We start from the raw sequence: 14464 nt of genomic DNA, 5'->3' as shown, positions 1-14464 counted from the left end.
CCGACGCCGGAGGAGCGACGTCCGCACTTTTTCTGGGTTGCGGACGTCCGCTCTCGCTCCGGCCTCTCTATATATATATATATATATATATATATATATATATAATCATAAAAATACTTTACATCACAAACACAAGCATGAGACAGAAAGAAAACTGTTACTGAAAAGCTGTGCAAGAGGCCAAGAGGTATTATCATTTACCTAGTTCTGAGCGTGATAGGCGAATATAAAGATCTACTCCGCCAGAAGGAAACTCCTGTAAATCAATGAGGTCTTCGGAGTTTTTCGACCAGACCAAACACCCTATGTTATTGACATATGCATAAGCCAGGCAAGAACAGTTTCTCAAGCACTGTGTCTTGCAGTCCATTTCAGATAAAGATGCCAGATATTCATGAAGATCGGGTACTTTCAAGTTTTCCATCTTTAAAAACCTATCTTCTTTTCCAATTGACGAGACTGATGTATTTGTCTGTCTCACAAAACAATTTGGTCTGTCTCACACAACCTTCTGTCCAGTTTCTTTTGCTCCATTCCTCGTCTGACTTGGGTTTAAACCCTTTCAAACACTTGCAGACTGGAGTATCAGAAGCTTTGCAGACCCCAGAAGGTCCACATGCTCCATACATGTCACACGGATTCTTTGGTGCATGCCAGAGAAGATTCCAATTCTCTCCCGTGTTTGAATACATAATCTTTGTAATTCCTTCTGAAGATATGTCTAGATATGCAATAGTTTTGTCGAATACAGTGTAAGAGAAATACTTTGTTTCCTGTTTCACATTATCATCTAGAGTAAATCCACTCAGATACTGAGTACTCATTTCAGGTACACCAATGAACTTGGATTTATCCCATGGCCCACTTCTCCAGTAGGGAGGTGATGTATCAACCCAAATGAACATTTGTGATGGCGTCTGTGCTGACAATCCAACCAAGAATATCCCAGTTGATGGATCATTTTCACTTTTCCAGGATGTCAAGAAATTCCGTTTTCCAGAATTACCATTGAATCCCAGTAACATGTTCGTCAGAAGTGAGTCACTCGGATAATCAAAACTCTGCCACAAATCAACTCCCATATCATCTTTGAGAACAAAGTTTCCATTGTCTGAAAGAACTGCAGCTGAACCATTAGTTGACACTGAAATATTGGCCACATAGAACTCTGTTTCCCATCTATGAGCTCCAATTCCCAGTGCTGCCAATTCTCAAATTAGCCAAGGTGTCGGTAACTTCAAGAGGATTTTCTCTGTTAGCCACCCAAACAAATTTACAAGGAAACAAAAGTTTGTGCCACAACCCCACATACTTATGAGCAGAATTATTAGGACTGAAGAAGCCCAATTCGAAAATCTGGCCAGGAGAGACTATTGTTTGTCCCTGTAATAATGGTCGTGAAGGAGTTATGTTATAAGCTACAACACAGTAGCATGAGGGAAGCAAGCTGAAGATGAATAGGAAGAACATGGAGAAATTTACTATACTTAATACTATTGGTTCCAATACCCATTGGCATCCCAATTAGTGAAACATCAAAACATGACAATTATGAACTGGTTTTGATGAAATTTAGAAGTAAACCTCTGTAGTTTCTTACCAAACCCGGGATACTTAATTAGTTAATTGTGATTGTCAACCAATAAAAGCATATATTAGTAACCTCAATGTGACTAAATGACAATCTATTTATTTATTTTTGGGGCTGTGACCAGTTACCCATTTTTAGCCCAAAAAATGCCCACTTACTCCACCAAGAGTTTTTTAACCCCATTTACCCAATCTTACATCTATTGACATTTTAGCCCCTGTTAATTAAATTAAAACCCATCCATCTCTTATCAGTCTCTCTCTCCTTCCCAAACTCTCTCTCTCTCCCCCCGATCTCCACCTCCACTCTCTCTCTCTCTCTCTCTCTCTCTCTCTCTCTCCTCCCCATGATCTCCACCTCCGGTCTGTCTCTCTCTCTCTGATCGCCGCGCCGGAGATGCAGTCCAAATCTGAACACGACGATGAAGCTCCAGTCGGCGATCCAACGTTCTCGTCGCCGTTCGATTGATCGGCGATCCAGCCACTCCAACGTCCTCGTCGCAGTTCATCGGCAATGTGTCTACTGCCCCTAACGCTGCCCCTAAACCCTAAACTTAACACGAAGACATTATTTGGGGGCAGTAATGTGTCTACTGCCCCCCACTAAACCATTATTACTGCCCCCCACTAAACCATTAAAACTTGCCCCAGTTTTGTGAAGGGTTCTGACTTCGTATGAAGACATTATTTGGGGGCAGTAATGTGTCTACTGCCCCCCACTAAACCATTAAAACTTGCACCAGTTAAGTGAAGGGTTCTGACTTCGTATGAAGACATTATTTGGGGGCAGTAATGTGTCTACTGCCCCCCACTAAACCATTAAAACTTGCACCAGTTTCAAGGATTCACAGTGTATTGCACTTTATCACAAACAAATCAACAAGAGATGATTACTGTCTCCTAAGAAAGACATTATTGGGTGGCACTAATGTGTCTACTGCCCCCCAATAGACCATCAAACATTACACCGCTTCCTATGTTTCGCAGATTATACAAGTTATTCACACTCAAAACAACAGATAATGTCTAAAAACCCACATTATGAGGGTCAATATTCTGTCTACTGCCCCCCACTAGACTGACACAAACAACACAATTTTTTTCATTTATCAACTACTGCAATTTAACACTACATTTACTTTGGAATAGCAGTTTTCAGTCCGTCAATAAATAAAGCAGTCATCATTGGCCCCCAATACAAAGTCTACTGGGGGGCACTAATGTTACAACTTTTATGGTTATGATTGCACAATAGCAGATAGCCATTTTCAGTCCGTCGTCGATTCCTTCAGAAGGTCAACCCCGGCCTCGCCGAGCTTCTCAGCGACGAGGACCGTCGGCTTGGCGTCGAGCCTGGCAGCGGAGAGCACGACGACGAGTTTCGGCGCGGCGATGGCTAGAGCAGGCGTCGTGGGCGACCTGCCGGAGGGATGGAGGGAGGGAGAGAGAGATCCGACGTCTTCTGGAGAGAGAGAGAGAGAGAGAGAGAGAGAGAGAGAGAGAGAGAGAGAGAGAGAGAGAGAGAGAGAGAGAGAGAGAGAGAGAGACTGAGAGTAGAGAGAGAGAGAGAGAGAGAGAGAGATAGAGAAATCGGTGAGGGGGGAGGAGAGAGAAATCGGTGAGGGGGAGAGAGAGAGAGAGAGAGAAACTGAGAGTAGAGAGATTGAATGAGAGGGCAAAAAAGTCCCAAAAATTAATAAAAAGAATTAATTGGGTAAAGGGGAAATAATCCCTTAGAGTGTTTTGGGTAAATGGGGTTTAAAAACTCTTAGTCGGGCAAGTAGGCACATTTTAAGCTAAAATTGGGTAAATGAGCATTTTCCCTTTATTTTGTTTAATGTAGAAAGTTCAGTCAATCCTCTGAAAGTCATGCAAGAAATCATTGAATAATCCAGGATACCTACCCCAGCCAAAAAACAAATAAATAAATTATGGAGCTGGCCTTGTGAAGATTTTTTGACTTGATAAATTTATTACTCTATAACCAGTTGATCTGAGAACTTAAAATAGTCCAACAGTTGAAAAATAAGAAGAGGAAATAGTTTTGAGGAAAAAAAAATTACTAAAGAATGGTTATTCTATGCATGCTACTCTCTGGGTGCAGGAAGAATTAAAAAATTGAAAAATTAAAGAAGAAAGTGGCTTACCGTTGATCACCTTGAGCTGTAACTTATTCCAGCACAACATTAATCAAGAATTCAAGGTTATATCTCACTATCTTCTTTGGTCACTTTCAGTGAATGAAGTAAATTAATGTATGATATTCTCACCCTGATAGAGACCGAGATTATATGCAAAGAAATCAACACCAAAATGGTTCCAAGAACTGGAACTATTGAATTGAATCATCTGATAGGTAAATTCAGTAGAAAGAAAATTCAGATCAAGTAAATCAACCAGTGAGTATAACCTCGACAAACCAAACCATGTAGAAGCAGAAATTGATGAAAAAGATTATAGTTTCCAATGTTTTGATGCTTGTAAAGATCATAAAGATCCCAAAAAGAGTCCAGTGGGCAAATAATCAATAAAATTGCAAGGCCAAACTTACCCAGAATCAATTAATTAGAACTATAGCATGAACAAGAATCCAACATACCTGAAAGGAATCAAGGGAAGTGAGAGCAGGGTAATGGTGGAGACTCAGAATTCTGAGAACAAAGATAATAATGTACCATTTGAGGAACTCACCAAGCTGCATTTCATCCCTGAAACAGAAGCAGAAGAGACCTGTCCTGTCCTCTAGCGCAAGTTAGGTTCACTGCTTGAGGGTATTCTTCTTCATAATTTCTCATATTCTCAGTCAGTGCACCAATATGAAACACAGTTTTGTTGACATATAAAAGTTGGGAATTTCAGAATTTTTTTTCTTTGGGTGTACAGAATATATAGATAGTCAACTGGCATCAACAAGTTCACACTACATAAGCCTTTAGACTACAGTCAAATATTCAGAGCAAAAGAGTGGAAAAAAAAAAAAAACATAAGTCATGTCTGTGGTTGTTGACCCATATAAAGTCATTAACTGATAAAATACAAAATAATTATTATTATGACAAAGCAAGCTGTGCCATACATTCTGATGCAACAGTTTGCAAGCACTTATCGTCCTTCAATCATTGTAATGGTAGCTTCATTTGTGCAGAAAGTATTTTCATATTGAGGTTGAGTTTGAGGATGAGAGAAAGTGTTCTGGATAGTGAATACAGGCAGCTTAGGTTTTGGACAATCTGTGTCACTACTTAGCATCAAAACTAAATCCGCCATAGTTGGCCTATCAGCAGCACTGTCCTGTACACAAAGAAGCCCAATATGCACACATTTCATTACTTGTGATGAGGAATATGAATCACCCAATACTTCATCTACTAACTCCAGTCCCCTGCCTTCATTCCACAAGTTCCATGCCTGATAATATTTAGCTTCACATTAATGTAGCTTCGTATATATGGTTTCAGGTATATATGAAAGAAACTGCTCAGAAAATCACGATTTTACGTTAGGAGATAGAGTATGAAACTTACATAAGCTAGAAAGCCTAGCTGTTGGTCATATAAACAGAAGCTGGTATTCTTCTTGGTGCTAATAATCTCCAATATAAAGACCCCAAAACTGTAGACATCAGATTTTTCAGAAAATATCCCACCCATGGCATACTCCGGAGACATATAGCCACTGCACCAAAAACTAATTAGTATATAACTGACATAATTGCTTCTTTTGGTTTCTGACTTTCAAGAAAAATGTCATGCTACCAATCTGCAGTCAAACATGCCAATTAACCTTTCAGTAGTACATTATCTTTCCTGATACCATCTCACCAAATAGGAAAGAAATGATTCTTACCGTGTTCCCACAACCTTCAAAGAAATGATTCTGCGTTCCTTCAACTATGCGTGCCAATCCAAAATCTGAAATTTTTGGGTTCATTTTCTCATCCAAGAGAATGTTGCTTACTTTCAGATCTCTATGTATTACCTTCAAATAGGAATCATGATGGAGATATAGTAGCCCTCTAGCAACCCCCTGAATAATATTAAAGCGCCTATCCCAATCAAGCACCGCTTTTCTCGTTGGATCTAATCAAACAATCAATACTATTAGAATGTAAACTCTGTCATTCACTGTTTCAATCATATTATGTTTTTGCAAAGGTTAAAAGTTAATACTACAGAAAGCCTTAAAACTTGCGAGGACGCCCAGAATTACCAGCACAGTTTTGAATATATAATAGACAACTGAACTGAACTGAACATGCACAGGCATTTCACAGACACATTGCAGTATTAACAGTTAAGAGCATTAAATTTGCAGGGCTGAGTGCCTAGCTCAGTTTGTTTGTGCATTAGAATCAATGAATAAATTCTCTGTGTATAGATCAAAAAGTAATTCAATGATGGATTGTTGTGCCCTGGTAATTTAGTTCACGTAATTATATTTGTAGCTTAATGTTAGCAGGCGTTTCTAGTTCTAAATAGCAACTGAATTCTTCTTTTTTTCTTAATGTTAAGGAAAAAAAAAAGGCATTTTAATTTAATAAGAGTTTCAAGGTCCATCCATTAGAAGAACAAGATAGCTTAAAATAAGTAACTGCAGCCAAGCATAAAGAGCATTGAAACTAACCGAATAGAAAAGTATCCAGGCTTTTGTTAGGCATGAACTCATAGATCAGTAACTTCTCATCTTCTTTAATGCAGCAACCCATGATCCTAACAAGATTTTTGTGTTGAAGATTAGAGATCAACAACATCTCATTCTTGAACTCGTCAATGCCTTGTCCTGAGCTACTAGATAGCCTTTTCACTGCTATTTCCTTGCCTTCTTCTAGCATACCCTACACGAGGTCAAGAAATTAATCATTGCATTCATGTCTGATTCCTGCACCTGTTGCAATGCTGTATTATTTTTAAAATAATATAATTACCTTATAAACTGGACCAAAGCCACCCTGCCCTAGTTTGTTTGTGATGCTGAAATTTTTCGTAGCTATTAATATGGTATCAAAATCATAGATCAATAGCTCTGATAAATCATGCTTCCCTATATATTCCCGAATAGTGTCTCTTGAAGACTGAAATGTATTAGTTGATCCAAAATGTTGTGTTATTGTTTTGATGTGTCCTGATTCTGCAACTTTAATCATCAAAACTGTATCAGAGCAAAATAACAAACAAGTTGTGGTTATCAAACAGTAAATATGTTCCTATCCAGTTATGCATCAAAGTCATAATATTTTGATTGTTACATAATAATGGGAAAGGCAGAACCCCCTCAAACCTGATTCTCTTACCCTTTCGGTTAGCCCGCAACTTGTGCCAACCAAACACTATGGCAACCAAGATACTGACAGAAAAAACAGCTATAAGGCTGGCAATTAACTTTATTGGCTTTCCTTCACCTAAGAAAAAAGGAATTTACATTTCAAAAGCAAGCATGAGATACAAAAGAAAAGATACTGCTAAATTGAGTTATGCAAGAAATATTGAAATTTACCTAGTTCTGCGTGTGCTAGGCAAACGTAAAGATCTTCTCCGCCGGAGGAAAACTGTTGTATATCAATAAGGTCTTTGGACCAGACCAAACACCCTATTTTATTAACAAATGCATAAGCGAGGCAAGAACAATTATTCAGGCACCGTATCTTGCAGTCATCAGGCGTGTTTTCAGCATCCAAAGGTGTAAGAACTAATTCATGAGAATCTGGTACTTTTAATCTTATAATCTTCCAAAACCCATCATCATTTCTTTTGTTCTCGTTGAGACTGACTTGCTTGTATCACTATCACAAAACAATTTGGTTTGCCTTACACATCCTCCTGTCCAGTTTCCGTTGCTCCATTCGTCATCTGACTTTGGTACATAACCCTTCAAACACTTGCAGATATGAGACTCAGAAGCTTTGCAAACCCCAAAAGGTCCACAAGCTCCATAATTGTCACATGGATTATATGGTGTCTCCCAATTAAGAAACCAGTTCTTGCCACTTTCTGAAAGCATAAGATCTGCTATTCCTTCGGAAGAGATGCTAAAATAGGATATAGTATAGTAAAAAAAACTATAAGAGAAATGCTTGGATCCCTTTATCACATTATCATCTAGACTAAATCCACTTCGATATCGATCATCCATACTTGGTACACTAATGAACTTTGATTTATCCCATGACCCACTTCTCCAATGGGGAGTTGATCCATTAATCCAAATGAACACTTGTGATGGCGTCTGAGGAGAGAGTCCAACCAAATATTTCCCAGTTGATGGATCACTCTCACTTTTCCAAGAAGTCAAGAACTGCCTCTTTCTAGATTTACTATCATATCCTAGCAGCTGGCTTGGTAGGAGTGTGTCACAAGGGAAATTAAAACTCTCCCACAAATCAACTCCGGCATCATCTCTGAGAACAAAGTTTCCAGTGTCTAAAAGAACTGCAGATGAACTATTAGATGACGCTGATATATTGGTTGACCAGACAGAATTCTGCTCCCCATCTATGAGCTCCAGATTCCCATTGCTTCCAATTCTCAAACTAGCCAATGTATCACTAACTGCAAGGGGACTTTCTCTGTTTGCCACCCATAAAACTTTACGAGGAAATATACTTTTGTGCCACAACCCCACATACTTATTAGCAGAATTGTTAGGAATAAAGAATCCCAATTCGGAAACTTGGCTAGGAGAAACTAGATTTTCTCCCTGTGCCAATGGCTGTGAAGAACTTAAAACTAATAGCATTAAGGTACTGGGTTTTGGATGAAACTCAGAAGCAAAGCTCTGTTAACAGAACATAATAGCTATTGATTTTGAAAGTTTTAAATTTTTTAATCAACCATGATATATTTAATTGTGATTGTCAACCAATTAAGCAATATCTTACTTTCTAAAGAGTGGCACTATTTTTTTTTCCTCTCAAATTGTAGTTTTTAATGAGGCTACCTCGATCTCACCCTCTTGCTTAGTTGCTGTTTTAAGTAATGCAATCTTCGTAGTTTGATATATATAAAAACAAAAATACAACATGTATAGGAAAGAAAACTTCAATCTCACATAAGGCACATTTCATTTTCTAATGGAGAAAGTTCTGTCAATTTGTTCAAAGTCATGAGCACAAAACTCTAAACAATTCCTGCCTCCCTGTCTCACCAAACAAAACAAAAAAATAATTCATGGGTTCCTACTTCCTACTTGAGATCATTAAACCAAAAAAAAAAAAAGGATACCAGTTAGTGAACAAGAACTTACTCACAGCAGAGTAAAAAGGAAAAAAAAAATTCAGAAAATAAAAGAACGCTCAGTAGTCTCAGAGAAAAAGAAAAAGGCTTTACTTGCATGAATTAAAGCTCAATGTATTGCAGCAATGCTAGTTGAAATTACTTAATAAATCAAATCAATATAAATCACAATGCTAAATTTACAACAAGTGAACAAGAATTGAAAATACCTGAGAGAGCAGGGACTCAGAAGTTCAGAGAAGAAAGCTGAACTGCCAATCCGAGAGCTGCAATTGAAATCGGAACCCGACGGCGGAGCTGTGACTGGCGCGCCAAAACGCCGCCATCGATGGCTCTTCTGCTTCTTAATTTGACAAAATTGTCAAAAGGTTCATAATTTGAAGTTTTCGTTTTGGGCTTTAGGTGTTGGGTGTAGTGTGTAAATGATTAGGTGACTAGCATCAAAACCTCGCACCACATCATCAAAAAGGTTACAGTGAATTGGGTTATTTTTGAACTGTGAAACAACATTTCAACGAAAGGCAACAAAACTGAACATCTTTTTATTCATTGATAGGATTCAACATCATGCAAATAAGACTTGGAAGTGTTTTACGTTCACGCCGAATATACAAAGTGTGAAAGCATGAACGAGGGTCTATCTACTTTGGGTAAAACCTTATATACTACAAACCCCATGAGCAAGGGATAGTTTTCTACACCAAAAGGCCTACAATGTGTACTAGAAGGCTTGAGAATGACCAGAAGGCATTTGCATTTTAATGCAAAAATTTGATGTTGCCTAACGTCCTTCGATCATCGTGATGCTAGCTTCATTTTTGAAGGAATTAGTATTTTCAGAGGATGGTCCACGATGATAAGCTGACTTTTGGATGGTAAATACAGGCCTCATTGGATGTGGACCAACTTTCTCGCTGCTTAGAATTGAAGCTACATCCGTCATGGTTGGTCTATCCGCAGCATTGTCTTGTACACAAAGAAGCCCAACATGCACGCATGTCATTACTTCTGATGACGAGTATGAATCACCCAAAATTTCATCTACTAACTCCAATGCCTTGCCTTCATTCCACAAGTTCCATGCCTAAAAATAATCTCATTAATTATTGTTAAGACTTGTCAAGACCCTAAAGATGTAGACAACAATTACATTATGTATAAACTTACATATGCCAGGAAGCCTAGTTGTTGGTCATATAAATAGAAGATGGTATTCTTCTTGCCGCTAATAATCTCCAATACCAAGACCCCGAAGCTGTAGACATCAGATTTTTCAGAAAATATCCCACCCATGGCATACTCCGGAGACATATAGCCACTGCACAACAAACACATTAGTACAGATCTGACAAAATCGCCTCTTTTGGTTTCTGGCTTAAAGAACTGATTCTCACCGTGTTCCGACAACCTTCTGAGTATTATCTAGACTCTGTGTTTCTTCAACAATGCGTGCCAATCCAAAATCTGAGATTTTTGGATTCATTTTCTCATCCAAGAGAATGTTACTGACTTTTAAATCTCTATGTATCACCTTCACATAAGAATCATGATGGAGATAAAGAAGCCCTTTAGCAACACCCTGAATAATATTAAAGCGTGTCGCCCAATCAAGCACTGCTTTCTTCGTCGGATCTAATCAAATATTCAATGGACCCAGTTAGATTAGTAATGCTATTCATATTTCCCATGCACGTAACAAAGAAACATTGACAACCACTAGACTTCTAGCCTTAAATATAACTAGATTTCTACGCTTTAAGTGTTGACAAATACAAATATTTGCATGAAAAGTAGCGAGTATATAATACAGAAATTAATGAACATACACACAAAATAATTTGACAGTGGTAAGCATTAAACCTGCAGGGCTGAATGTCTTCCTCAGTCAAACTAGCTATATGATAATTCATGACTTGGGTAAATTTAGTTCATGTGAATTCGTCATATCTCTATGCTAGAACTTTTCAAGCATATTAATATTAAAAGGAATACAGGCAAAGATGAGTAGCGTACAACAGCTAAAATAAAACACGAGTGAAACTAACCATATAGAAAAGTATCCAAGCTCTTGTTTGGCATGAACTCGTAAATCAGTAACTTCTCATCCTCTTTAACACAACAACCCATCATCCTAACAAGGTTTTTGTGTTGAAGATTGGAGATCAACAGCATCTCATTCTTGAACTCTTCGACACCTTGTCCTGAGCTACTAGATAGTCTTTTTACTGCTATTTCCTTCCCTTCTGGTAGCATCCCCTACACGATGTCCATAAATTAGTCATTGCATAGACATAACCTTCTCAAGTGCTATATATGTTTTTCTTGGCAAAGAAAATACCTTATAAACTGGGCCAAAGCCTCCTTGACCGAGTTTGTTTGTGATGCTGAAGCTGTCTGTGGCGATTAGTATGCTATCAAAATCATATATCTTTAGCTCTGAGTATTCATGCTTTCCTATATATTCTCGAAGACCGTCTCTATAAATCTTAATCATACTAGTTGATTCCAAGCGCCGTGGTGTTAATTCGACGTGTCCTGATTTTGCAAATAAAATCATCACACAGAGTGGAATTAAACAAGAAGCAACATTTGGGTTACAGACAATAAATAATAAATTCTTATAATGTGCTAAATTAATTGGCCCCCTCATCTAATTCTCTTACGGTTTTTGTTAGCACGCCACCTGTGCAAACTGAAGACTATAGCAACCAAAATACTGAAAAATCCAATAGCTGTAAGACTGGCAATTAACTCTATCGGCTTTCCTTCACTACCTGAAAAGAAAGAAAAAAAATCAACCTACAATACAAACGAAAATGAGTGGTATAAAAGCTGTGCGAGAGCTATTATCATTTACCTAGTTCTGAGTCTGCAAGGCGGATGTAAAGATCTTGTCCATATGATGGAAAATGCTGCATATCAATAAGGTCTTTGAACCACACCAGACACCCTATGTTATCAACATAAGCATAAGCCAGGCAAGAACAATTACTCAGGCACTGTATCTTGCAGTCCTCGAACTTGTCCACAGCCAAAGTATTCAGATATTCATGAAAATCGGGTACTTTTAATCTTTCCAACTTCAAAAACCCATCTTTTTCTTTTGATGAGACTGATGCATTTATGTTAGTCTCACAAGACAATTTCTTTCGTCTCACACAACCTCCGGTCCAGTTTCTTTTGCTCCATTCTTCATTTGACTTGGGAATAAACCCTTTCAAACACTTGCAGATTAGAGAGTCAGAAGCTTTGCAGACCCCAAAAGGTCCACAGGCGCCATAATTGTCACATGGGCTTTTCCATGACTCATAGTCAAGATACCAGTTCTTGCCACTTTCTGAAAGCAAAAACCTCAGTATACCTTCGGAAGATAGGTCGGCATATGCAAGAATTTTGACACCAGGAATTTTGTCAAAACTGTAAAATAAATACCTTGTTCCCTGTGTCACATTATCAATAAGAGTATATGGATTTAGATAGAGAGAATTAGTCGTGGGTATACCAATAAACCTTGATTTATCCCATGGCCCACTTCTCCAGTGGGGAGTATCTCCATTAATCCAAACGTACGATTGTGTTGGCAACTCTGTTGTCAGTCCAGCCAAGAATGTCCCTGATGATGGATCATTTTCACTTTTCCAAGATGTCAAGAAATTCTGTTTTCCAGAACCTCTATCATATCCCACCAACACGCTTGGCAGTTGTGAGTCACTAGGATTATTAAAACTCTCCCATAAATCAGCTCCCATAACATCTCTGACAACAAAGTTTCCACCGTCTTTGAGAACTGCAGATGAACAATTAGATATATTGGCCGACCAGACAGAACTCTGTTTCCCATCTACGAGCTCCAGATTCCCATTGCTGCCAATTCTCAAAGTAGCCAAGGTGTCTGTAGCAGCAAGAGGAATATCTCTGTTAGCTACCCATACATATTTACGGGGAAATATACTTTTGTGCCACAATCCCACATACTTATTAACAGAACTGTTTGGACTGAAGAAGCCCAATTCGAATATTAGGCCAGGAGAGACTAGAGTTTGGCCCTCTGCTAACGGGTGTGAAGGAGTTATGTTGTATACTTCAGCGCCATACTGTGAGGGAAGAAAATTGGAGATTAATAAGAAAAACAAAGTAATAGTACCTAGTTGCATCCCTGCTTGGATATGTTTCGCAGAAGAACAATGTCAAATATTTTCTGTTTCACAGGGATAGCTCGGCTGCTGAAAGTGCTAAAGAACTAGGCCACACAGTACTAAACAAAATACTATGATAGTTCTGCCAATGCTTCAAAAGTCACAGCAGACAAATTTGACATTATTAAAGCTCCTTCTAGAAGATCATTTGACTCAATGACATACCATCCAAGACATATATGCGACAAGTTTGAAGTTGACAGTATCCTTAAATCTTAGTGGGTTGGTGTAACATTGTTTTCAACCGTGGACACAATTGACATTAAAGAATTGAACTTTAAGTGAAGGAAGCAAAGCAGTGTGATATTTTCATCCTGAGAGGGACCCAGATTACATACAAAGAAATCATCTGAGAGGCAATTCAGCACCAAGAAATTCAGAAAAAGTAAATGAAACCTAGTAAATATCTCCCATCCAAACCCCTCAACTAAAACCAATCAATCTCAACATCAAAGACTTATAATTAAGACCCATCATTATCATCATGACATAAGCACTAGATGGAAAACATTGAAACCTTGCAATCTTTAGTAATTTACAGTAGAAACAATTCAGTACCTGAAAGGAGTCAAGGGAAGACGTCTACCGGAGACCCAACAACCGCCATTTACGGCTTTCCTTCTTCTTCTTCTTCTTCTTCATTTTTGGTTGACCGGTAATTGACCCAGTTTCTAATCTACAATGATTGGCATCTACAAGTAACATCCCATAATTACTTGAGTTTTAGTCTCATACGGCAGTAAATATAAAACATGGAATAGTTGGGTTGAACTTTGAGCACCATGGAATAGTTAGGTTGAACTTTGAGCACCATGGAATTGTGGGTATGGACCAATGGTCCAGTGTTGCAGTGATAACTCAAAAGCTAAGCTGGTCCAAAATGACTCAACAACAATGTATATCAAACTTTGTCATGATTTCAAGGAAAATCTATCACATGATGAAAACTTGACTTTTGTATACAAAATTGTCAATACAAAGTGTAAAGTGTAAACACATCAATGAAGGTGCATCTCCTTAAACACCTTCATATACTAACGACCCCAAGAGAAACGGTTTGTTTTCTACACCAAAAAGAAAACCTTCAATATGTATAAGAACCCCTTGAGAATGATTAGAAAGCATTGCATTGTGGTTTAACAATGTATATTAAAGCTACATCCATCATGGTTGGTCTATTTGCAGCATTGTCCTGTATGCAAAGAAGCCCAACATGCACGCATGTGATCATTACTTCTGATGAGGAATATGAATCACCCAATATTTCATCTACCAACTCCAATCCCCCATCTTCATTCCACAAGTTCCACGCCTGTAAAGGTTCATATATGTGGTTTAAGCTACACTAAAGAAACTGCTCATGAGTCCACATTTTACATTAGAAGTTGTAAGTTAGCCTAGAAAGCCTAGCTGTTTGTCATATAAAGAGAAGCTGGTATTCTTCTTGCT

General features: G+C 38.3%; 1 protein-coding gene and 1 pseudogene across 1 annotated transcript; both read right to left on the bottom strand.

The window, feature by feature from the left end:
- Nucleotides 1–434: 434 nt before the first annotated feature.
- On the bottom strand, nt 435–4291 carry LOC133731408 (G-type lectin S-receptor-like serine/threonine-protein kinase SD1-29). Its single transcript, XM_062158785.1, has 3 exons — nt 4190–4291; nt 3861–3939; nt 435–1201 (listed from the first exon to the last, which is right to left on the bottom strand). Exons 1-3 carry the CDS (start codon nt 4289–4291, stop codon nt 435–437), a joined length of 948 nt encoding a protein of 315 aa, XP_062014769.1.
- On the bottom strand, nt 2670–13275 carry LOC133731407 (uncharacterized; annotated as a pseudogene).
- Nucleotides 13276–14464: the final 1189 nt, after the last annotated feature.

The sequence above is a fragment of the Rosa rugosa genome, chromosome 2 (assembly GCF_958449725.1).
Source record: "Rosa rugosa chromosome 2, drRosRugo1.1, whole genome shotgun sequence".
NCBI lineage: Eukaryota > Viridiplantae > Streptophyta > Magnoliopsida > Rosales > Rosaceae > Rosa > Rosa rugosa.
Note: the sequence above shows the minus strand (reverse complement) of the source record. Positions and strands in the feature narration are given on the sequence as shown.